This window comes from Mercenaria mercenaria, chromosome 6, assembly GCF_021730395.1.
Source record: "Mercenaria mercenaria strain notata chromosome 6, MADL_Memer_1, whole genome shotgun sequence".
In the NCBI taxonomy this organism is placed as follows: Eukaryota; Metazoa; Mollusca; class Bivalvia; order Venerida; family Veneridae; genus Mercenaria; species Mercenaria mercenaria.
The window spans coordinates 25,129,469-25,156,572 of record NC_069366.1 but is presented as its reverse complement, the minus strand read 5'-3'; the positions used below and the strand labels follow the sequence as shown (position 1 = coordinate 25,156,572).

The 27,104-nt window shown below is 36.5% G+C and overlaps 1 protein-coding gene across 1 annotated transcript; it reads left to right on the top strand.

Annotated features, from left to right (window-relative positions):
• Positions 1 to 7,628: 7,628 nt before the first annotated feature.
• LOC123549365 (tumor protein p53-inducible nuclear protein 2-like) lies at positions 7,629 to 23,843 on the top strand. The gene is made up of 3 exons (XM_045337392.2): positions 7,629 to 7,785; positions 17,752 to 17,898; positions 22,435 to 23,843. The coding sequence occupies exons 2-3, from the start codon at positions 17,757 to 17,759 to the stop codon at positions 22,839 to 22,841; spliced, it is 549 nt and encodes a 182-aa protein (XP_045193327.2). The 5' UTR covers positions 7,629 to 7,785; positions 17,752 to 17,756; the 3' UTR covers positions 22,842 to 23,843.
• Positions 23,844 to 27,104: the final 3,261 nt, after the last annotated feature.

The window sequence follows — 27,104 nt, the reverse complement described above, 5'->3', positions numbered from 1 at the left end:
GGAGAGGGGCAAGTGGTTAACCCACAGTGAAGAGGGGCAAGTGATTAGTCCACAGTGGAGAGGGGCAAGTGGTTAACCCAAGGTGGTGAGGAGCAAGTGATTAGCCCACAGTGGTGAGGAGCAAGTGATTAGCCCACAGTGGTGAAGAGCAAGTGATTAGTCCACAGTGGAGAGGGGCAAGTGATTAGCCCACAGTGGAGAGGAGCAAGTGATTAGCCCACAGTGGTGAGTAGCAAGTGATTAGCCCACAGTGGAGAGGGGCAAGTGATTAACCCACAGTGGAGAGGAGCAAGTGATTAGTCCACAGTAGAGAGGGGCAAGTGATTAGTCCACAGTGGTGAGGAGCAAGTGATTAGCCCACAGTGGTGAGGGGCAAGTGATTATCCCACAGTGGAGAGGAGCAAGTGATTAGCCAAAGGTGGTAAGGAGCAAGTGATTAGCCCACAGTGAAAAGGAGCAAGTGATTATCCCACAGTGGAGAGGAGCAAGTGATTAGCCAAAGGTGGTGAGGAGCAAGTGATTAGCCCACAGTGGAGAAGAGCAAGTGATTAGTCCACAGTGGAGAGGAGCAAGTGATTAACCCAAGGTGGTGAGGGGTAAGTGATTAGTCCACAGTAGAGAGGGGCAAGTGATTAGTCCACAGTGGAGAGGGGCAAGTGATTAGCCAAAGGTGGTGAGGAGCAAGTGATTAGCACACAGTGGAGAGGAGCAAGTGATTAGTCCGCAGTGGAGAGGAGCAAGTGATTAGCCAAAGGTGGTGAGGAGCAAGTGATTAGCACACAGTGGAGAGGAGCAAGTGATTAGTCCACAGTGGAGAGGAGCAAGTGATTAGCACACAGTGGAGAGGAGCAAGTGATTAGCCCACAGTGGTGAGGAGCAAGTGATTAGTCCACAGTGGAGAGGGGCAAGTGATTAACCCAAGGTGGTGAGGGGCAAGTGATTAACCCACAGTGGAGAGGGGCAAGTGATTAGTCCACAGTAGAGAGGGGCAAGTGATTAACCCAAGGTGGTGAGGGGCAAGTGATTAACCCACAGTGGAGAGGAGCAAGTGATTAGTTCACAGTAGAGAGGGGCAGGTGGTTACTAGTAACTCAACGTAGTGAGGAGCAACTGATTAGCCCAAAGTGGTGAGGAGCAAGTGATTAGCACACAGTGGAGAGGGGCAAGTGATTAGCCCACATTGGAGAGGAGCACTTGATTAGCCCACAGTGGTGAGGAGCAAGTGATTAGCCCACAGTGGAGAGGAGCAAGTGATTAGCCCACAGTGGTAAGGAGCAAGTGATTAGCCCACAGTGGTGAGGAGCAAGTGATTAGTCCGCAGTGGAGAGTGACAAATGGTTAACACACAGTGGATAGGGGCATTTGATTAACCCACAGTGGAGAGGGGCAAGTGATTAGCCCACAGTGGTGAGGAGCAAGTGATTAGCCCAAGGTGGTGAGGGGCAAGTGATTAGCCCACAGTGGCGAGGGGTAAGTGGTTAACCCAAGTTGGTGAGGAGCAAGTGATTAGCCCAAGGTGGTGAGGGGCAAGTGATTAGCCCACAGTGGTGAGGAGCAAGTGATTAGTCCACAATGGAGAGGGGCAAGTGATTAGCCCACAGTGGCGAGGAGCAAGTGATTAGTCCACAGTGGAGAGGGGCAAGTGATTAGCCCACAGTGGTGAGGAGCAAGTGATTAGTCCACAGTGGTAAGTAGCAAGTGATAAGCACACAGTGGAGAGTGGCAAGTGGTTAACACACAGTGGATAGGGGCACTTGATTAGCCCACAGTGGAGAGGGGCAAGTGGTTAGTCCACAGTGGAGAGTGGCAAGTGGTTAACACACAGTGGAGAGGGGCACTTGATTAGCCCACAGTGGAGAGGGGCAAGTGATTAGCCCACAGTGGAGAGGGGCAAGTGATTAGCCCAAGGTGGTGAGGGGCAAGTGATTAACCCACAGTGGAGAGGAGCAAGTGATTAGTCCACAGTGGAGAGGGGCAAGTGGTTAACACACAGTGGAGAGGAGCAAGTGATTAGTCCACAGTGGAGAGGGGCAAGTGGTTAACTCAACGTGGTGAGGAGCAAGTGATTAGCCCAAGGTGGTGAGGAGCAAGTGATTAGCACCCAGTGGAGAGGGGCAAGTGATTAGCCCACAGTGGTGAGGGGCAAGTGATTAGCCCAAGGTGGTGAGGGGCAAGTGATTAGCCCACAGTGGAGAAGGGCAAGTGATTAGTCCACAGTGGTGAGGAGCAAGTGATTAGCCCACAGTGGAGAGGAGCAAGTGATTAGCCCACAGTGGAGAGGGGCAAGTGGTTAACCCACAGTGAAGAGGGGCAAGTGATTAGTCCACAGTGGAGAGGGGCAAGTGGTTAACCCAAGGTGGTGAGGAGCAAGTGATTAGCCCACAGTGGTGAGGAGCAAGTGATTAGCCCACAGTGGTGAGGAGCAAGTGATTAGTCCACAGTGTAGAGGAGCAAGTGATTAGCCCACAGTGGTGAGGAGCAAGTGATTAGTCCACAGTGGTGAGGAGCAAGTGATTAGTCCACAGTGGTGAGGAGCAAGTGATTAGTCCACAGTGTAGAGGAGCAAGTGATTAGCCCACAGTGGAGAAGGGCAAGTGATTAGTCCACAGTGGTGAGGAGCAAGTGATTAGCCCACAGTGGAGAAGGGCAAGTGATTAGTCCACAGTGGTGAGGAGCAAGTGATTAGCCCACAGTGGAGAGGAGCAAGTGATTAGCCCACAGTGGAGAGGGGCAAGTGGTTAACCCACAGTGAAGAGGGGCAAGTGATTAGTCCACAGTGGAGAGGGGCAAGTGGTTAACCCAAGGTGGTGAGGAGCAAGTGATTAGCCCACAGTGGTGAGGAGCAAGTGATTAGCCCACAGTGGTGAGGAGCAAGTGATTAGTCCACAGTGTAGAGGGGCAAGTGATTAGCCCACAGTGGAGAGGAGCAAGTGATTAGCCCACAGTGGTGAGTAGCAAGTGATTAGCCCACAGTGGAGAGGGGCAAGTGATTAACCCACAGTGGAGAGGAGCAAGTGATTAGCCCACAGTGGAGAGGGGCAAGTGATTAGCCCACAGTGGTGAGGAGCAAGTGATTAGTCCAAGGTGGTGAGGGACAAGTGATTAGCCCACAGTGGTGAGGAGGAAGTGATTAGCCCACAGTGGAGATGGGCAAGTGATTAGCCCACAGTGGAGAGGGGCAAGTGATTAGCCTACAGTGGAGAGGGGCAAGTGATTAGCCCAAGGTGGTGAGGAGCAAGTGATTAGCCCAAGGTTGTGAGGAGCAAGTGATTAGCCCAAGGTGGTTAGCGGAAACGATTTTCAAGGTTCAGGTCCCTGTGGCCTTGACCTTTGTTTTACTGATCTCAGAAAAAAATAGTGTTCCTCTACTATACTAAGCACAACCTTGCTAGTATCACGTTTGAAGGTTCTGGGTTGAATGGTTCTCAAGTTATTGAGGTGAAACCGTTTTCAACGTTCGTGTCCCTGTGACCTTGACCTTTGACTTACTGACCCTAAAACAATTGGGATCATCTACTTCATTAATCCAATCATGCTACCAAGTTTGAAGGTTCGGGCTCAAATGGTTCTCAAATTATTGGACTTAAACCGTTTGTTTTAAAGGTTTAGGCCCCTGTGACCTACATCTTTGCTGACAAAAAAAAGGTCATCAACCCCACCATGCTACCAAATTTGAATGCTCTGGGTCAAGTGATTCTCAATGTATTGGGCGGAAATAGTTCGTTCTACCGACAGACGGACCGACGACCAACGCGAGCAATACACCCCGCTTCATCAAAAGGGTGGGAGCGTATAAAAACATAGTAAAAGCAAACTCGTGGTTATGTTACTCGTAATCTAAATATAGTGATGGTCAAGTATTATAGACACTCATTCTTTCCTAAACCTATAGTGCAGGAGAATTGTCGTCCATTTTAACATGTCCGGGCTAAGCATTGGGCCAATTCATATGCATATGCCGATATGCGCCGGTCTTGCGAGATAGGCTAAGCGGCCGTAATATATTTGGATAAACAAAATGTGTTGTCAATACCAGTAAAGGAAGAAATATACCACAGGAAAAAATCGCTAACTTATTTCAAACAGGCCACAATAGACAAGAGTTGTTGGAGGACAGCAACGCTCGACTATTCAACAGTCTTTTCAATTGAATAAATATAAGTCGAAAAAGTGACATAATTTTGTATAAAAAGCAAAACAGAGTTATTGAACCTGTGCAATGTAAGTCTGTTTTTCACAGTGAATAAGGTGAAGTTTAAATCCAATCCCACAAGTGAATACTGAGATACCAGCTTACATAAAAAACTTAACCAAATCGGAACGCCGACACGCCGACACATGAGTGAGTGCAATAGCTCTATCTATTCTTCGAATAGTAGAGCTAAAAATCATTACAAAGTAGAAGTTTGTTAATTTTCACTTGGAAGACACGTGGCCGGCGTACGCCGGATCGTTCGTCTATTTTTTATCCGGCGAGAAATTTTTCTTGCCGATCACGTGACCGCCTTATCCCTGGTTGGGTAAAATGAATTGGCACATTACGAAATTTATCTGTTTCAAAACCTCAAGCAAGTTAAACCCATAGTATTTCTAAATGAAAATCGAGGGCTCAGAGCGAAACTAGTCTATCTGCTTCTATTTTTATATACACTTAGACTAGTTTCGCTCTGAGCCCTCGAAATTTGAAGTTTTGTAGTGTGTAGTTGAAAAAAAAAAAGAATTTGATTTCTGAATTACTATAATATTTGCTTCAGAAGACACTATATGTTCAGTGTAAAAGAGGTTTGCCAAGTGGAGGAAACGGAAGATGCGTGGATACAGCTCTCCGGTTGATAAGTTCTAAGAATTCCTGATTTCTTGTGTTGAGCAGTGACTAATATTAATTTAAACACATGCTGTAATTATAGCACCACCCCACCCCCATCCCCACCTTCACCTAAATACAAACATTGTTCCTTTCCCAATTTCCATTTTGTTTTATGTACAGTCAAACCTGTATTAGGCAGTCGGCCAAAGAAGAGACACATTTTGGTTATGAAAAAAAAATGAAATGTCAGCTTGGGAAGTTAGGGACTGGCTGCTTAGGGCAAGTTGCTTACTGTTTAACACAGGTGGCTGCGACCGGAGGGTCGTCGGTTTGAACCACTTGGAACACATTCATGATAAATACTGGTCGGAAGCAAAGGAAACAATAAAATTAACCTTCTATACATTTATATCAATCATTTGTCATCATTGCATGATTCCTTACGTACTGTAAATTTCCGGTCCGTAGTTCGTGCTATTAACCAGTCAATAGTTCAGCATGGGCTAAAGTAGAAACTTGAAGGTAAAATATATAAAACAAAATCATATTTCTGATGTCATGTAAGAAAACATCTATTGAATGGCTTGTCCTATGGATCTCGGGCAATAGTTTCGACTATAGACCGGTAAGTCTTTAATAAGTCTGTTATATAACAGGGACCAAAACCCCTGTTGTAGGTGACAAAACCGATAATCAGAGATGATCTCACTCCTACTTAGTCGTAAATTGAGATTTCTGCATAGAGTACAAAATCAGCGTGTTAACAAGGGAGACCTCGTACCACTATACATGTTCGCATGCCTTACATTTTACTGTGTCACTGGAATACTTCCATTCAAATCTCACTGTAGACCTGTAACTGATAATAATAACTGACAGGTTCTTTTTATTACTCTTAAACATTCTGACATGTGTAACAGTGATTGTCATAATGTCATTGCAACATCCTTAAAAGAACAAATGCCAAACATCAACAAAAAATGATCAAATAAGAAAAAACTTTTTTTAGAAATTATAACAAATTTTAAAAACACAGATTTAATCAAGACTTGTCACAAATTCCTTTTCATGTGGCACATAACTTTGATCACATCGATGATATCTATTTGGCCCATGAGTACATGTTAAAAGATGTTATTAATGGACTTGCACCATTAAAGGAAAAAGTCCCAAAACGCACCCCCGTCCCCTCCCCCATCACCACCACTACCACCCTATATGAACTCCCAGTACCGTAAAATATTAACATAAAACTAGAAATGCTAAAAATACCTATCTAAGACATAGGACAAATCAAAAATGGCAAGAATATACCCGACTTAGTAATTTAAAAACAAAACTGAAAATAGAATCCATAGCTATTTATTTTAAGGAAAGGTGCGATGGTGGACCAAAGTTGAAGGACTTCGTCACAAAAGTCAATTACAAAGTCTGATAATCCAATCATTCTTAAAATCATTAAGATAGCATTTTAATGCTAAATCAAAATACAGTAGCTGAAAGATTAAATACTTTTCATATTAATATAATAGCCTAGTAAATAAAGAACATCCTAACATTAAGGCCATTGAAACTGTTAGTGAAAGTGATAATTCTAATGTTTTACATCATCATGTACCAGAGTATAAGGTGAGAACTGTATCAAGAAACTTAACTGTAAGAAAGCCACTGGTGTAGATGCCATACCCACTTAATTTGTAAAGGCTGGTCAAAACAGTCTGGTAAACCCCAAGGAAAGAGCTAAGTCCATGATAAACATAGGTCAGTTTCCAAGCACAAGCTACATCCATATCAAATAAGAGCTGTTGCTATTCAACAGCCTTTACAATTGAATGAATACAGAAGTCGAAACGGGGGCATAATTTTGTACAGATGCGAAACAGGGTTATGGAACCTGCACAGTGCTTCTCAGTTCATGACAGCGGACAAGTGTATGAAGTTTCAGTCCATTCCCATTAGTGGGTATACCGAGATACCAGCTTATATACAAAACCTTAACCAAAATCTACTAGATCTAAGTCAAAAAAGGGGCATAACTTTGTAAATATGCAAAGTAAAGTTATGGAACGTGACATTTCATGTCAGATCATGACAGTGAACAAGTGTGTGAAGTTTCGATCCATTTCCATTAATGGGTACTGAGATACCAGCTTACATACAAAAAAATAACCAAAAACAACAAAAAAAGTTGAAAAAGGGGCATACTTTTGTGAAAATGCAAAGTAGAGTTATTGAACCTATGCACTGCAAGTCATAATACATGTATACAAACTTTCAAGTCGAAAAAGGGGCATATATATATAATTTTTGAAGGGAAAAAAAGGCAAACAAATTTATGGAACCTATGCAGTGTAATTTTGGTTACTAACCCGCGGAGAACAAAAGAATAATTGTGTAAGTCAGTTTATCACTGAAGTTTCAATCCATTCCCACAAGGTATAGATCTACCAGCTTAAATAATTAGCATACGAAAACTTAAACAAATCGGGACGCCGATGCCGACGCCAGCTCTACCTATTCATTGAACAGTCGAGCTAAATTGATGACCCTTATATAGAAAAGAAAATATAATAGATTATCAATATTTTTCAGATCAGTATAATCTTTATTTACGAAATATCCGTACGACCCCCATTTATTCAACCCCCCTTCTTGGACCTCTTATAATACGATCGTGGCGTTCACATGATGTAAACATTCAGCACGCATGCTTTATACTAAAAATAGAACAAAGCGGCCTTATGAATATTAAATATTACTATTAATAGAAACAACAACAAACTTAAGCCAATCAAAACGCTCGTAGCAAACATAAACACAACAGTAGCGAATCAAGTTTGCGACCTTGTTTGCCTGAAAACAGACAGATCGAGAAGAAAGCGTCCAGGAAAAATTTTGAAAATTCTGCATAATATCTTCGAATAGAGTTGAAATTTACATAGAAGACACCTCTAATACATAGAAGGAACTTCGAAACAGTAAGGTTTTAAACATTTTTTACGTTTTAGTATCCGAATTGTCGGTGCAAAATTTGTGTTCAACAGCTGATTATTTCTTGTAACGTATTGACCTTCAACCAGCTTGACAACGGGGAAACGTCACTTGCAAAAAAACACTTTGTGAGAGGAAACTAGAGCGAATTCAAGTGATTGCAAATGCAGTCATTTCAATTAATAATTAAACAATAGTTTCGTTATATTATTTTGCAAAATTTCATTCAAAATTGTGCTTTTTCTGGACATCGCATACACTGGGTGTGTTTTCCTGTCGATACTTTCTATTTTTAGCCGTTCATGTAGCAAGGAAATTATCGCCAGTGATTGATTTTCATTGAGGAATGCAGGCATAAATGTTATTATGTGTACTTACATTGGTGTAAAGTTGCAATGTAATGATGCAGAATGACATTTTCTGAACAAAATAAGACCCATGTCCTATGATGTAACAAATTTCATTTATTTATCTGTAACTTGTAAGACTAAGAAGTGGCAAGGGGTCAGGTTAAGTCTCAATTTTTCCATTGCAAGGCAGACCGATTTCAAACACTGACATTTACCATATATCTGCCTCTACTGCGCGGAGGGCATATCTGTATATATCAAAGAGCCCTTTGCGCACAATTAGTTCGGCCAGGGGTCTGGTAACAGGACCTCTAGACCCAGAGTGTAGCGGTCATATGCAGAAAATCAAAACGGATGCGACCATCAGAATATAAAAATAGTGTCAGTTAAGTTATGGTACCCAGAACTATATTTCACAGTGTTTTGAGTACCCAGTAAGTACTATAATCTAGTCATCAGACTGTAATATATTGTTGGCAATTAACACATATAATCATGATAATGTACAGAGATCTTTTAGTATGTATAGAATTCATATTCATGAATAAATATTCGTATTTGTCACAGTCACCCTATATTCGTTGACACAATTCATTCAGTTCATTACTTAATGAATGAAGTTAATCATAATTTTCATCATAAGATTTCAGTGAGTATGATAATTAGAATGAAAATAGACAAGGTTTTCTTGATTATTTTATTTACATTGGAATCTTTGACTAAAATGAATTCCAAAAAAAAATTTTTTCAACTGCTCTTATTTTTTCCAAGCTGGTTATGATAGGTTCAAGATGCCTGCCCGTGATGAAATAATGCACGGAGTGGCACCTGGGGTTTTCCTTCAAAAGCTGGAAAGGAGCCATATGACCTATAATTGTGTTGATGATAATATATTAGCAAAAACAAATCTTACTGTTTATTACATTTTTCTGATCAATTTTAGCTAATTTATTTAAAGCCTGAACAATAAGAAAGAAAAATAAGGTCCGTTTCCGGTCTCCTGTCAAAAAATAAGAGGGTAGGTAGGTAGGTAGGAATCATTTTTTTTTTTTTAGCTCGACTATTCATAGAATAGTAGAGCTATTGGACTCGCCCATGCATCGGCGTCCGCGTCTGCGTCGGCGTCCGCGTCCCGATTTGGTTAAGTTTTTGTATGTAAGCTGGTATCTCAGTAACCGCTTGTGGGAATGGATTGAAACTTCACACACTTATTTACTGTGATAAACTGACTTACACTGCACAGGTTCCATAACTCTATTTTGCTTTTTTACAAAATTATGCCCCTTTTTCGACTTAGAATTTTTTGGTTAAGGTTTTGTATGTAAGCTAGTATCTCAGTACTCACTAATGGGAATGGATTGAAACTTCACACACTTGTTCACTGTCATGATCTGACATGCACAAAGCAGGTCCCATAACTTTATTTTGCTTTTTTACAAAATTATGCCCCTTTTTCAACATAGAAATTTTTGGTTAAGTTTTTGTATGTAAGCTGGTATCTCAGTATCCACTAATGAGAAAGGATTGATACTTCACACACTAGTTCACTGTCATGATATGACATGCAGTGCAAAGGGTCAATAACTCAACTTTGCATTTTTCAAAATTATGCCCCTTTTTCAACTTAGGAGTTTTTGGGTTAAATTCTTATATGTAAGCTGGTATCTCAGTACCCACTAATGGGAATGGATTGAAACTTCATACACTTGTCCACTGTCATGAGCTGATAAGCACTATGCAGGTTCCATAACCCTGTTTTACTTTTTTTACTAAATTATGCCCCTTTTTCGACTTTCTTATTCATTCAAGCGACAAGGCTGTTAAATAGTCGAGCATTGCTGTCCTCCGACAGCTCTTGTTTTTTTTTGAAATTCTCCAACGTAGAGCTGCCAGGTAAATCATGATACTGGTGAAATATGTCATCAACTAATTTGTGATCTGGAACAGCTGTAAGTTTTTGGCCATTTTATAATGCAAACAAGATTTAAATTGAAGCCCCAAAACTAATCAGAATCGCATATTTCAGCAAAAAGAAGCTAAAGGTTTAAAATGAAATGGAAATATTTTTTTTAATCGAAAGGCGGAAAATTATCCCTAATAAAAAGTAGGATATGGGGGGTAAAAAAGAGCTCTAGTAGGTAGGGAGACTGGAAATGTACCTATTTTTTGGGGGGCCTAAACAAGGAAAAGTTTATTTTCATTTTAAATTAATGTAACTGATCAAGCATTCCTCAAATGTTTGTGTAAGATATGATCTTGTGTGTAAGCTATATGGACCATATTTATGTTATATAATTATTATTATATACATTCAGAAGATATTTTAGCAATGACTAAAAATGCAGTTTGAATGCCTGTCATGCATCATAGCCAAAGGTACACCAACAGATTACAAGTAACTTACAATATAAATAGGTTACTATTGAAGCATAAAAGTCACCAGTGGTTAATAAGTATTTCTTAAAATGATATTTTATCTGTTGCTTTTTTCGGGCTGTATTTTATTAAGGTAATCTTTGGTTTGGATATTTGCATAAATTTCTATTTAATATATATTAAATTTGTAACTGACCTCATTTTTGACATTTCACATTGATAGGTTTTGTGAAAACTCAGTAATTTACTTTTATTGACAAAAAAAATCTGCCCATATAATAATGAAAAAGGTCATACAAGTGAAAAGTGATCTTATCTGTATATTTATATACATGTACATGACGAATTGTACATTACTTCCAAACAATTGGTAAAATTATAATTTATGGTAAACGTGCAGTCACTGTTATTGGAATATATTGTGTTATGAATAAAATCAAACTTTGTTTCATCAGTATAAATTTACAATTGATTAATTGTTATAAGATTTACAAATGGCATTAATTTTAAAGGGGGACAACCTTTGAGTATTTGGTTTCAAAAACATCATATATAATATGTGATCCATAAGTCCAGGTATAAATCCAGCATGATAACACAAATGATAACATGTTTGATAATTATGAAATTTTCTCAATACAGAAAATATTTTTGTATATCATTACAGTTTGCACTTAACTTCTATCATTGACAACCTTTTTGAGTTCAATGATGCATGACAACCATAACCGTTTAAATTATCTTGCGGGAGTAGTAACCAGTTATTTTCGTCCCTGGCCTACTTTCGTTGTTGACACAATGTCATATCTAAACATATCTGTTGCATCAGCAGTATATATGAAACACTGACAAAAAAGTTATCTTGAGGGCAACATTATTTTGGTCCATTTATTGCACAATATATATGTCCAGTCAATTCAAGTTAATAGTGTAAATTGTTATTTTACAGTCCGACCCCCTAAGGTCTGTCATTTTAGCTTGAGGACAGGTTTGTTTCGAACTTTCTAAAGTTACTAAGATCATTTGACAATTACTGAGAGCTGTCGAAATTCACTGAAGCCAATCAGTGTATATACACACTTACGATACCTGGGTAGTCTCTTTCATAACATTGTGCAATATATAAATACGATTTGTTAAGGTTTCGATGGAGGCCTTGAGAAACAAAAATCAAACAACACCAAATCATAGAAAGAAAGAGTTGTTTGACATGAAAATTGAACAGCATGTAAAACATGTATATTACTTTACGAAACAAGTGTCAGTATACTGATATAAACATTGAATTCAATTATTTAATTACTTAAAATAATCGGAAAAAGTTGTTTCCCTTTGAAAATGAATGCCATTTGTACTTAAAATAATCGGGAACAGTTGTTTCCCTTTGAAAATGAATGCCATTTGTAAAGAAATAAAGATAAACAATTGCTGAAAACTGTGTTCCACCTTGTTATGCGAAATTTCACCACTCGCACGCTATTGCAAATGCATCAAAACGAACATGTGTAACTGTTCTTTGAAAATGGTGAGTTTTTAAAGGCGTTTAACTGTCCGGAAGTGGAGCCCCTTTAGGCAGCCCTTTTCTGGAATTCAATGTTTATATCAGTATACTGACACTTGTTTCGTAAAGTAATATACATGTTTTACATGCTGTTCAATTTTCATGTCAAACAACTCTTTCTTTCTATGATTTGGTGTTGTTTGATTTTTGTTTCTCAAGGCCTCCATCGAAACCTTAAGTTGAAGTAAATAGCTAGGAAACGAATGCCTTCAAATATTGTTATTTGTTAAGACAAGATTTGGAGATTTAAATCTGGTAATAAGGAAATATTTACAGACTACAGAGGTAAAGAGATTAGATAATCTGACACTAGAGAAATCTGTGCTAGCTATTTTGGATAAGAAAAAGTAAAAAAAATTAAGAGTACTTTAACAGTAGTTATTTAATGCTTTTCAGTGTTGTTTTAGATGTTTCTTGGAAAGTGTTTAAAAAAATATTATTAAAGGGTTAACCGTTATGTCTTAGATAGAATCCTAGTTTGACTTGCAAGTCCCCCTTCTTCAAAATGGTGTAACATTTGTCTGTGTATAATCATATTACATCACCTTCTAAGAAAAACTCCAGTTAAAGTTGAACACTGTATGTAATATACAGAGGAAAGTAACATTAATTTTGTACAGCAGAATATATATATTTTTCAGATCTTAATGTCTTACTTCAACAGGAAATTATTATATTCTTCATCTAAGTTGTTTCGAGCAGCACAAAGTAGATTTCGCCATGTGATGACAATATAGTTATACATGTATTTGTTAGAATTTAGAAATAGCGTAAACTTGACCTAAAACAATTCTGCATTATGTGTAATTAAAGTTTTTCTAACAATAAGGCCTAAAAAAATATTTTTATGCCCCCAAAGGGAGGCATATAGTTTTTGAACCGTCTGTCAGTCTGTCAGTCTGTCCACAATTTTCGTGTCCGGTCCATATCTTTGTCATCCATGGATGGATTTTCAAATAACTTGGCATGAATGTGTACCACAGTAAGATGACGTGTCACGTGCAAGACCTAGGTCCGTAACTCAAAGGTCAAGGACACACTTAGACGTTAAAGGTCATTTTTCATGATAGTGCATTCGTGTCCGGTCCATATCTTTGTCATCCTTGGATGGATTTTCAAATAACTTGGCATGAATGTGTACCACAGTAAGACGACTTGTCGCGCGCAAGACCCAGGTCCGTAGCTCAAAGGTCAAGGTCACACTTAGACGTTAAAGGTCATATTTCATGATAGTGCATTGATGGGCGTGTCCGTATCTTTGTCATTCATGCATGGATTTTAAAATTATTGGGCATGAATGTGTACCACAGTAAGGCGACGTGTCGCGCGCAAGACTCAGGTCCGTAGGTCAAAGGTCCTAAACTCTAACATCGGCCATAACTATTCATTCAAAGTGCCATCGGGGGCATGTGTCATCCTATGGAGACAGCTCTTGTTTGTTACTGGTATCCTGATCTACCTTAAATTTTGGGTGACCCTAGATGTTTTTATGGCCTTGGGAGAATTTTTTTTTCAACTTTTTAACAAAAAGTTGCAAAACTGCACTTTTTATGTTTTAAACATGGTCAGTGATGTTAGAAAACAACTTACTGATACGGTAAAGTCATAACCCCCTTATTTGTATTCATTTTTTGACACAAAAATAATTTCTGAAAAGTCTCACTTAATTAAAAGAAAAAATCAAAAAACAAAATTTACTGTCCTACCTACCCTAATTATTTTTTTTTACAAGTTACCGGAAACAATTTTTTTTTTTTTGTTATGCCTTATATATTTCATAACTTTGTTGAATATATACAGCTGAAAATATACAGGTATAATATTATGCAAGACTTGTATTATGTTACAATGTACTGCAATCCATAAACAGGTTTATCTTATCTGTAGTGCCTTCATTGCAGTGATAATTGAGTAAAGTGATTTAACTTTGAATGATTCTTAGGACAAAGTTCCCACATCCCCCCTCTCCTCCACTGCTCAATTTGACCTGGTTGCAAGGCGAACAAAAATAATTTTCCCCTCCAATTTGATTTTGTTGATTTAAAACCTTAAAGTCAAACAAATATGAGCAGAAATTACAATTTTCTATGATAATTATCAACTTAACATGGAATGAAGTGAAAATTATGATTATAGCATCCAGGGGAAGGGGAGTGTGATTCTGGTTGAGAAGGGTGACAGTGTTTTTGTTTGTAAATCACCGGAATACTCTAGTGAAAAATTTGCCAGCAATAAATTTCTATTGTTTGCTGGTATGACATAAAAGAGTAAATGGTTTTATCTAATTAGGGAATCTTAATTACAATATCAAAAAGATCACAATTCGGTGACATAAATATCTGGCATTGACAGGTGAAATCGTGTCAGAACACATGTGCGGACAGATGTTATCAGTTTGTCGGAATGTCCCCTTTGTGTCCCTTAAACTCCTTTGTATTCTATTGTACATTGAAATGATTAAGGGCATATTTTTCCAATAGGCTTATTTCTATAGCAACTAATAATGTGAGAAAATCAATGATTTTGTTATTGTATACATTGTTCTAAAACAAATTTATATGAAAAATGTCTTTTTGTATCATTTTATGAACTTCTTTGAGCAAAGACTGTTAAAAAATATTTTGGATATTTAAAGATGATCAAATTTGACACAAATGGTAAGACACTTAATTCGTTAAATTAAAACTTTTCCATGTTGAGGCTTTCAATAAACGTTAATTAATTTAAAGACTTTTTAAAACGTTTTATTAAAGTACGTATTAATGCAATATTAATAAAACATTTTAATTTCTTTATATTCAGTCATCATGGAAGCTGTTAGCCTTACTTATTAGGCTTATCGAGATGACTTATTTTATGATCTGTCATTTTATAGTTGTCTTCCCTGACGGGACAGCGACAGTCAAAAGTTATCACGCGATCCCATTAAACATCCTGTTATTTGGACTAGTTTAAACTGAGGAAGCAGTGTACTGTATGCAACAATGGAAAAATTATAGAAACAACAACATTCAAAACCTGCTGAATGAGCATTAATTAGATAGTTGGCAGAGATGATTGACATTAAAATCACTGCCTGAGCTTACAACTCTTTTGTGTCTCTCAGTACCATATTTTTATGATAAATATATTAATCGGCTGAGTCAGAATGGGAAAAATGCTCTTTTTTTATTACAAGATCAGTTGATATTAATGCTCTTTGATTAAACAGTTCATAGGACTCTGGCGATCACAGTTCACTTGAATTTCACTATGTTTGTATTATTACAAAAATACATAAAGCAAAATTTAATTTGTACACTTCAAGCCTTGAAAAAAAATTTTTTTTTTAAGTATTAAAATTGTATCATTTATTTCCAGAAAATATTATTTCATTATTATTTGAATAAGAGATAATATAAGATCTATTTGCATGAACTTGATTTTGATAATAATAAAAATTCTTTATTTGAAGAAGGTAACAACGCTTAAAGACAGTTCAACATAAAAATAGAAAAAAAATGATTATCTAATCATGAAGAGATTATTTTTGTTCATGACATAATATTTAAAAGAGATCTCGAGGAATTTAACCCAATATTGCCACAGTTGAATAGCTTATGTAAGCATGTATACGGTCAGATCAGGTGAATAAACTCTTTATATTAATACATGAACTTAGTTGACCCTCAGGTTTATTTAACCTATATACTGACCACTGGTCAGTTTTGATAATGTTATTTTGCCAAGTGATCACATTCACATCATGCAGTGAACTGAAGTACATTATAAGTCTGGCTACCAACAAGATAATCTTTTTAATTAATCATTTCTCTTATACATTCTGACCTGAGTCTTTCTTGGCTCTGATTATTTTCAGTGGTTTGAGAAGGGACATAATTATACAAAATTTCAATAGCCTCATGAGTTAGCTCCTGTGAAATAGTATGGATAAATCCTGTTTCATGAAACAAATTGTTACCTCCCTTAGCAAACCTACATTTCCTGTCATATGCAGATCAGTTTTTACAGCATAATAATGATGATAATTATAATTATGAATTAAGGTTGCTCGTAATAAGTCTGCGTAGGTATATAAATCACTTAGTCTGTGAGACATTAGTGTGTCCTATTCCTAAATAAATTTAGGAGACTTTCGCTGATCTAACTTAAGTCTTGCAGTATCAATATTCTTATGTTTATTAATTGTTAATACATATTATATGTATCAAAAGAAATACATAAATTCTGTCCTATTTAGCTCATCTGATTTTTTGAAAAAAAATGATGAGTTATTGTCATCACTTGAGCGGTTGTCGGCGTCGGCGTCGGCGTTGCCTGGTTAAGTTTTATGTTTAGGTCAGCTTTTCTCCTAAACTATCAAAGCTATTGCTTTGAAACTTGGAATACTTGTTCACCATCATAAGCTGACCCTGTGTAGCAAGAAACATAACTCCATCTTGCTTTTTGCAAGATTTATGGCCCCTTTTGTACTTAGAAAATATCAGATTTCTTGGTTAAGTTTTATGTTTAGGTCAACTTTTCTCCTAAACTATCAAAGCTATTGCTTTGAAACTTGGAATACTTGTTCACCATCATAAACAGACCCTGTACATCAAGAAACATAACTCCATCTTGCTTTTTGCAAGATTTATTGCCCCTTTTGGACTTAGAAAATCTGTTTTCTTGGTTAAGTTTTATGTTTAGGTCAGCTTTTATCCTAAACTATCAAAGCTATTGCTTTAAAACTTGCAACACTTGTTCACCATCATAAGTTGACCCTGTATAGCAAGAAACATAACTCCGTCCTGCTTTTTGCAAGATTTATGGCCCCTTTTGGACTTAGAAAATATCAGATTTCTTGGTTAAGTTTTATGTTTAGGTCAACTTTTTCTCTTAAACTATCAAAGCTATTGCTTTGAAACTTGCAACACTTGTTCACCATCATAAGCTGACCCTGTACAGCAAGCAACATAACTCCATCCTGCTTTTTGCAATAATTATTGCCCCTTTTGGACTTAGAAAATCATTTTCTTGGTTGAGTATTATGTTTAAGTCAACTTTTCTCATAAACTATCAAAGCTATTGCTTTAAAACTTGCAACAGTTTTTCACCATCATAAGTGGACACTGTACATCAAGAAACATAACTCTATCCTGCTTTTTGCAAGAATGATGGCCCTTTTTAGACTTAGAAAATCATGGGTAGGACAATATTTCTATTACACAAAAAAAATCAGATGAGCGTCAGCACCCGCAAGGCGGTGCTCTTGTTATTAAAATGGAAGTTTCGGTCATCACAGCTTAAACATTTTACTAATAGTGAAAATCTGTCTGCTTATCTATTAAATTGTTGGTAAAATTATATGATACTTAAAAAATCAACACCAGCACCACATATTTACTTTTATCAAAATTTTGGTACTATTATAATGATAATGCATTTTTCAAGATTGACAAGTAAAATTGAAGTTACATGGAAAAAGACTACATTAAATGGATTTCATGCAATAAATACTGTGATATTATAATAAAAAAGTATAGTGCAATAAAAAAAAAAATATATATATATATAATATATTTGTGAACAATATTCACAAGACAGAGTGATATCTTTACAGAGTGAGCTCTATATGGGTTATTTCTGTAATATTATTTAGTACTGTATGTGATATTGTGTATTTACAGGAAAGATGTTGAGCTGGGCCAGTTACCTGTTTGGTTCATCAACTGAAGAGCCACAGAAAGACGAGAATGAAGCTGTACCAGCGCAAGCTGTTGCCATGGAGACTGAAGTGCCGTCTGACAAAGACTGGGTGGTTGTGGAACATACAGGTGATTTTTTAGAACACTTCAGCATGATTCCTACAGTATAATTTACTCTGCATGTGCATGAAATTGTTTTTAGCTCACCTGAGCACGAAGTGCTCAAAGGTGAGCTTTTGTGATCGCCCTGTGTCCGTCGTCGTCCGTCCGTCAGTCGTCTGTCGTCAACAATTTGACTGTTAACACTCTGGAGGTCACAATTTTGGCCCAGAATGTTACCCTCAATAAAATCTTGGACGAGTTCAATATTGCGTCATCTGGGGTCAAAAACTAGGTCATCAGGTCAAATCAAAGGAAAAGCTTGCTAACACTTTAGAGGTCACAATTTTGGCCCAATCTTAAAGAAACTTGGTCAGAATGTTACCCTCAATAAAATCTTGGTAGAGTTAAATATTGGGTCATCTGGGTTCAAAAACTAGGTCACCAGGTCAAATCAAAGGAAAAACTTGTTAACTTTGTAGAGGCCACATTTATGACTGTATCTTCATGAAAATTAATCAGAATGTTAATCTTGATGATCTCAAGGTCCAGTTTGAATCTGGGTTATGTAGGATCAAAAACTAGGTCACCAGGTCAAATCAAATGAAAAGCTTGTTAACACTCTAGAGGCCACATTTATGACCGTATCTTAAAGAAACTTGGTCAGAATGTTTATCTTGATGATCTGTAGGTCAAGTTCAAATCTGGGTCAGGTGGGATCAAAAACGAGGTCACTAGGTCAAATCAAAGGAAAGGCTTGTTAACACTAGAGGCCACATTTATGACTGTATCTTTATGAAACTTAATCAGAATGTTAATCTTGATGATCTTTAGATCAAGTTTGAATCTGGGTCATGTGGGGTCAAAAACTAGGTCACCTAGTCAAATCAAAGGAAAAGCTAGTTAACACTCTAGAGGTCACAATTTTGGCCCAATCTTAATGAAACTTGGTCAGTCTCAATGTTACCCTCAGTGAAATCTTGGACAAGTTCGATATTGGATCATCTGGGGTCAAAAACTAGGTCACCAGGTCAAATCAAAGGAAAAGCTTGTTAACACTGTAGAGGCCATATTTATGACCATATCTTAATGAAACTTAGTCATAATGTTAATCTTGATGATCTTTAGGTCCAGTTTAAATCCGGGTCATGTAGGACCAAAAACCAGGTCACAGGTCAAATCTAAGGAAAAGCTAGTTAATACTGTAGAGGCCACATTTATGACAATATCTTAAAGAAACTTGGTCAGAATGTTGGTCTTTTAATCTATAGGTCAAGTTCAAATCTGGGTCAGGTGGGGTCAAAAACTAGGTCACTAGGTCAGATCTAAGGAAAAGCTCGTTAACACTCTAGAGGCCACATTTATGACAATATCTTCATGAATCTTGGTCAGAATGTTAATCTTGATTATCTTTAGGTCAAGTTCGAATCTGGGTCACATGGGGTCAAAAACTAGGTCACCAGATCAAATTAAAGGAAAAGCTAGTTAACACTTCAGAGACCACATTTATGACCATATCTGAATTAAACTTGGTCAGAATGTTAATCTTGATGATCTTTAGATCAGTAGGTCAGGTGAGCGATACAGCCTACAGGGCCTTCATGGCCCTCTTGTTTATTAAATGTACTTGAATTTTGTAGAATCATTAGAGCTCAATCCATAAAATTTATTTCGAATTAAAACATAAAGTTCTCAGCTGTTACGCTCGAAATATTTAAAATCCATGAATTAAAATTTTATGTCTTTGCATTAAATAGCTTATTTGACCAAACCCAGAATGAAATTAAATGATTTCACAGTATATGAATACTTTTATGCAAGTTTTGAATAGAATTATAGACAAACCTGCACATATAATATAATATAAGACCCGTACTGGTTGAAAACCAGTTTTTGGGTCTTACAGGATTACGCATTTCTGTCAGTCATGTATATAACTATGTCATCCATCAATGGCTATTGATATTACTTGACACAACTGCTCCCAATAATGAAATGTAATGCACAACAGTCAGACCCCTTGCTCAAAGGTCATGGTCACATTTGGAGGTCCAAGGTCAATAGAGATTTCTTCCTGTCCATTACTTGCTACAGATGTTTCCCATAATGAGACAGTATGTCATGCGCAAAGCCAGACCCCTCAAGGTCACACATGGAGGTCAAAATGTCAATAGGGTTTAATTTTCCTATCTGCTCCATAACTCAACCATTCATCAAGAAATTTTTATGTAGGGAAAACATGTTTTTTCGTGTTATAACATCTGCAGAATCCCAAGGGATTGGTTGGTGCCCGAGCCCGGTAGTAAAACAATTTACGTTTTACACGCATTTAGCCAGGAGCCAATGATGTGTTTGAGCAAAGGTGAATTATCCGAATTCGAGCGAAGGAAGTTTGACTGTATTATCTATTTTCACACGGCCTTTGAAAAATACAATATTGTGGAGAATATTATAAACATTTTAAAGAACATGAGATTTTACTTAAATGATTATTATCATATGGTTATAATATCACAAGTTTCCATGTAACATGCCGAACCAAGACTTGTGGCCCTTTTCAGATTTTTGCATTCAGTTTGCATATCTTTGGAAAATGACAAATCTCTCATCCAATCAGAAAAGCCTATTTCACTTAGTAAATCAGTCATGAACCGTGATTGTAATTTAGAAGATCTTAAAATTACAACATTGGCTTATTTAATTTTGGCAGTAACAATCTTAATTTGAATTTGTGCTTTGCCTTTTGCATAGGTTGAGAAAAAGTGATTTTGCTTTTTAGCTCATCTGATTTTTTGAAAAAAAATGATGAGTTATTGTCATCACTTGAGCGGTTGTCGGCGTCGGCGTCTGCGTCGGCGTTGCCTGGTTAAGTTTTATGTTTAGGTCAGCTTTTCTCCTAAACTATCAAAGCTATTGCTTTGAAACTTGGAATACTTGTTCACCATCATAAGCTGACCCTGTATAGCAAGAAACATAACTCCATCTTGCTTTTTGCAAGATTTATGGCCCCTTTTGTACTTAGAAAATATCAGATTTCTTGGTTAAGTTTTATGTTTAGGTCAACTTTTCTCCTAAACTATCAAAGCTATTGCTTTGAAACTTGGAATACTTGTTCACCATCATAAACAGACCCTGTACATCAAGAAACATAACTCCATCTTGCTTTTTGCAGATTTATTGCCCTTTTGGACTTAGAAAATCTGTTTTCTTGGTTAAGTTTTATGTTTAGGTCAGCTTTTATCCTAAACTATCAAAGCTATTGCTTTAAAACTTGCAACACTTGTTCACCATCAAAAGATTGACCCTGTATAGCAAGAAACATAACTCCGTCCTGCTTTTTGCAAGATTTATGGCCCTTTTGGACTTAGAAAATATCAGATTTCTTGGTTAAGTTTTATGTTTAGGTCAACTTTTTCTCTTAAACTATCAAAGCTATTGCTTTGAAACTTGCAACACTTGTTCACCATCATAAGCTGACCCTGTACAGCAAGTAACATAACTCCATCCTGCTTTTTGCAATACTTATTGCCCCTTTTGGACTTAGAAAATCATTTTCTTGGTTGAGTATTATGTTTAAGTCAACTTTTCTCATAAACTATTAAAGCTATTGCTTTAAAACTTGCAACAGTTTTTCACCATCATAAGTGGACACTGTACATCAAGAAACATAACTCTATCCTGCTTTTTGCAAGAATGATGGCCCTTTTTAGACTTAGAAAATCATGGGTAGGACAATATTTCTATTACACAAAAAAAATCAGATGAGCGTCAGCACCCGCAAGGCGGTGCTCTTGTTTTTTGAAATGATAAGTTTTGGTTCATCATCTAAATGGAGACTATGGATAAAACAAACCTATAAACTCCCTATTTTGTTTTAATGAATTAAAAATGAAAATTACAGAACTTGTGTTTGAACACCATTTTAGGGAGTCACATGGTAGTGGGTTCGGTGGTTAGTTACTAAGGTAGCAGTTAGTCAGTCCATCTTATTGCAACCTAATAGTCACCTGTAGTATTGTAGTATAATAGCTTTTGTGCTTCAACTTTTTTCTATTTGTTTTCTTTATTTCATAAATACACAAAATGCTAATTTTTTTTTTTTCATATTTGCTAACGCTTAAAATATTTCCTTTCTTTTGTATTTAGAAAATTATAAGTACGAAAAAAGAAAATCAAACAAAAAATCAAGTGAATTACATATTATTCAAATATTGTTAATATTTTCTTTTTCACTCTGATGTGAAATCAGCTAGAGAAGGAGAGTGACTAAAAGTCATAATTCTCTTACAGACTGTTGCTTTGGTAACCAACCAGCCAGTCACCGAAGTCATGTGACCTGTTACCCTGGCAACTGTTACCCTGGTGACGCCACTGACTCCGCTAGCTCAATGAGCGACTCAACAAATAATATTAGTCCTTGCAAGAGTGAATCTTCTAGTCCATCAAAACATTCAACTCCAAACTCGTTGAGTCCCGTTTCGCACTCTCGTCATTTATTTATACGTACTCGTCATGGGCACTCACACGAGGCCTGGATTCTTACGCCACCTTCATGTTTTACTGCAGGAAATGGCAAGGCCCCGCAAGTTGGAATTACAGACCTTGAAAACCTGTTGATCGAGCATCCAAGCATGTCTGTGTATAAGAGATCGGGCAGTGAAGGAGAAGACAGTAACCATTCGGAAGAATCTTCCAACGAACTCGCCAAAAAATCAAAAAGATCTCAAGCCTTGAACCGACCTTCACCAAAACGCATGCGTGCAGTGTCGGCACGGGCGGAACTTTTAGCCCAAGTTTCTCAGGTTAAGCATGCTCAGAAAGTGCAGCAAAAACATTCTACGAAACGCAATAATAAGAGAAATCTCGATAGAAGCAACAAAGTTGCCATTTGTGATAAGCACGTTACCCGTAAAAACCGTGTGAGAAACCCTTCCGGCCAGATGAATGCACGTGTCCCCCAGAGGAAACAGTAACTAACAGACGTATGCTAGGTTATCAAATTTCACCTCAAAATACACGAACTATATTATTGTCTTGTTACATGATAATGAAATTTAAGCGATTTTAGGAGATTTTTTGAATTTCTGTTCAATTTTAACCCATCACCTTTTTAAATTAATTTCAATTTAATTCTAATTAGATTAATGACAAAATGTTTCTGAATTTTTTTTATACAAGAACCTTTTTGTACTGTTGTGGATAGATTAACTGATCACTACAGAGCTATTAAAAATGAAAAAAAAAATTGTAAAAGATTAAATTGTTAAAAAAAAAATTAAAAATGTATAAAGACTGGCCATTTTTCCCAGTCTTACAAAAAAAGTAACGATAGATCTGTTGAAAGTTTTCTGATATTTATTGTTGTTAAAGAATATATACTTTCCTTAGCAGTCCCCCAACACTGAATATAATTATAAAGTTATTATTGTACAATTTAACAGACTGATAATAAAATGTTTGTGCTCTCAAAAATGTTGAATCTGGTTAGATTTTTCAATACTATTTCAATTATGATACAAATTTACGATATTGTTATTAACACTAAGTCTTACCATGCCAGACACAATTGGTTCTGCCTTTGCGACCAGTGTAGATCATGATCAGCCTGCACATCCATGCAGTCTGATCATGATCTGCACTGTTCACTATTCAGCATTAATGATACTGTCCAAATTGGAAGATGGACAATATCATTATAGAAATTTAGCATGGTAAGGGTTAAGATGAATGAAATTGAAACTTGAAACACAGAGTACATGTCCATGTTTTGGTCAGCAAGCTTTAAAATAAGACTCACAAAAATGTTAATGTATGTTTTGGAGTGTTTACTTAAAATATATCTTACCCTTGTGAATGAAAATTACCATTAATTGTTATAAGTTACCGATTGTTTAATCTTTGAAATGTGTACAGGTTAAAAAACATGCAGAATATTTCGCTATGTTAGAATAGATGACAAATATAAAAAACACACACCATGGTGCCATAGTTATAATTTACATATATTGTCATTACATAATTAACAGCATTTAAAATAATAAAGGTCATACTAATTTGTTTGTGCGATTAAATGTCACCATACCATCAGCATAATTATAGAGAATTTTCTGGAATAGAAAAAATGGAGTATACCTGTTTTAAATGCATTACAGGTACATGTGTTTAGTAAGCAAAGTGTTGGGACTACAGGTTATCCTGACCACATGATCGGTACACTGAAATACGCCATGATGTTTCAATCAGGCTTAGTCTAATTTGGCGTGTCTTACAGGTGTACCGAATTTATGTACATGCAACTAGCCCGACTGAAATGAGTGTAAATCGGGCCAGATTGGATCCAGCCCACCTTAGTAACTGTTGTGTTTATTAGTACTTTGTTTGGATGTTTTTTTAATACTAAATGGAAACTGTACATACGAAAGCTAAACAAAAGATGTGCTTGAAAATAAATAGTATATTGTAAGATACTGAAGATCGTAAATAATATAGGCTTGACATTTAAAAACAAAAACAAATTAGTACGATTCTAATGTTGATGAATATGTGGGTGTGAATGAGAGAACTAATCAGTAACTGAGCTGTGCCATGAGAAAACCAACATAGTGGGTTTGCTACCAGCATGGATCCAGACCAGCCTGCGCATCCATGTAGCATGGTCAGGATCCATGCTGTTCGCTTTCAAAGCCTATTGCAATTAGAGAAACCATTAGCGAACAGCATGGATCCTGACCAGACTGCGCAGAAGCGCAGGCTGACGATCCGTGCTGATCGCAAAGCCACTATGTTGGTTTTCCCATGGCACAGCACAGTTATAGAGAAGATTTCCAGAATATCAGATATTGATCATTGTTCAGCCCAGATTATGATGCATATTGGGAATGTTTAATCAGTGATTAATTAATGCTGTCCTGTGCATGCAACAACATGATCATTGGTTTTATATCTTTGTGAACATTTTCATCAGTTAAGGCTCTGTGATAATAAACTTGAGTTTTGAGACCAGTCTAAGCTTCTGTCATTGGTTAATTTCTAGAGTGAGTTCAAAATCAACCAATCAAATCTTGTCTTCAGAGTTTTTGAGACTGGTCTGTTTTAGAGCAGTTAATCAATATAAAATTCAAAGAGGATATTTGTTTGTTTCAGTGGAAGATTGAAATATCTGTTAGCAAGCAATTTTACACAGTCACCAAGTGTTATATTTTCATGAGTGGTGCAGGTGCAGCCGTCAGTGAAAATTTAAAATCTGGTGTTCATGAGTGAAAGATATTTTCAATCTTACATGAGAAATGTGCAAATGTTTTCTTTTTATTTCATGTTCTTTTGAAGGTTTTTACCAAATTTTACTTTTTTAACATGTACAACTTCTCAGGCATTGGGCAATGTCACAAGCAAAGTCTGGACATCACAATTGTAATATGGGGTAAAAAACAGTTAAATGATTCTCAAAAGTTTTTAGATTTATCACATTTTAACATATATGGAGTGTATAACTATTACATAAACTAAGGTATTTATATACTTACCTGTCTTTATTGATGTATATTTCAAAGAATTTCTGATTAATCATAATTGAAATTCTTGCATGTTCAAGTGTAGTTTGAATAAGTGGAAGTTACAAGTATAATCTACCATTACATTTCAAGAAGCCACTGAAAAAAATCATTGAATAAACTGCCATTATTGACAAAGTATAATTGGTGAAATATTTAAGTGTGATGCGGTAATATTTCTCAGGAATGGTTTGAGACAGCTGCTTTGTTTTATACTGTGAAATCATTAAATTTCGTGGGCATGAAATTTCGTGGTTTTGGTCAAAACGGCAATTTCGTGGGGATATGAATTCGTGGATTTCAAATTTTAAACATAAAATGAATGGGAATTTTACCTGTTCGTTGGGATTAAATTTCATGGATTGACACAACCACAAAATGCACAAAAATTAGTCCCACACGAATATTTATGATTTCACAGTATTATTGCTAAAACTGTTTTTAGCTCATCTGATTTTTTGAAAAAAAATGATGATTATTGTCATCACTTGAGCGGTTGTCGGCGTCGGCGTTGCCTGTAAGTTTTATGTTAGGTCAGCTTTTCTCCTAAACTATCAAAGCTATTGCTTTGAAACTTGGAAACTTGTTCACCATCAAAGCTGACCCTGTAGCAAGAAACATAACTCCATCTTGCTTTTGCAGATTTATGGCCCCTTTTGTACTAAAAATATAGATTTCTTGGTTAAGTTTTATGTTTAGTCAACTTTTCTCTAAACTATCAAGCTATTGCTTGAAACTGAATACTTGTTCACCATCATAAGCAACCCTGTACGTCAAGAATCATAACTCCATCTTGCTTTTTGCAAGATTTATTGCCCTTTTGGACTTAGAAAATCATTTCTTGTAAGTTTTATGTTAGTCAGCTTTTATCCTAAACTATCAAGCTATGCTTTAAAACTTGCAACACTTGTTTACCATCATAAGTTGACCCTGTATAGCAAGAAACAACTCCGTCCTGCTTTTGCAAGATTATGCCCTTTGACTTAGAAAATATCAGATTTCTGGTTAAGTTTTATGTTTAGGTCAACTTTTTCTCTAAACTATCAAAGCTATTGCTTTGAAACTTGCAACACTTGTTCACCATCATAACTGACCCTGTACAGCAAGCAACATAACTCCATCCTGCTTTTGCAATAATTATGCCCCTTTGGACTAGAAAATCATTCTTGTAGTATTATGTTTAAGTCAACTTTTCTCATAAACTATTAAAGCTATTGCTTTAAACTTGCAACAGTTTTTCACCATCATAAGTGGACACTGTACATCAAGAAACATAACTCTATCCTGCTTTTTGCAAGAATGATGGCCCTTTTTAGACTTAGAAAATCATGGGTAGGACAATATTTCTATTACACAAAAAAAATCAGATGAGCGTCAGCACCCGCAAGGCGGTGCTCTTGTTCCTTTTGCTTTCACTACCACACTCAAACGATTCAAGAAATCAAAATGGACTGAAGAATATTTTGCTCAAAATATCAACAGTGGAAGTCACATACTGTGACAGAATTCTAAGGCACAAAAAGCATTTAGCACTTAGTATTCATGGTACTGTTAGCTAGTACAAGGTTGAGCATCAGCATGAAATGACAAGTAATACATGGGGGAAAATATGGAGCCAGATTTATACAGATATTTTCTAATCATGATTGATATTTATTGTTATGTCTATCCTGAAATCACGTAGTT

What these genes read in the sequence shown, in the direction of transcription:
- LOC123549365 (XM_045337392.2), top strand. Translation starts at nt 17,757, where the DNA reads ATGTTGAGCTGGGCCAGTTACCTGTTTGGTTCATCAACTGAAGAGCCA. An exon ending in GGTGGTTGTGGAACATACAG is followed by an intron (nt 17,899 to 22,434) that starts GTGATTTTTTAG and finishes GTTTTACTGCAG; the next exon opens with GAAATGGCAAGGCCCCGCAA.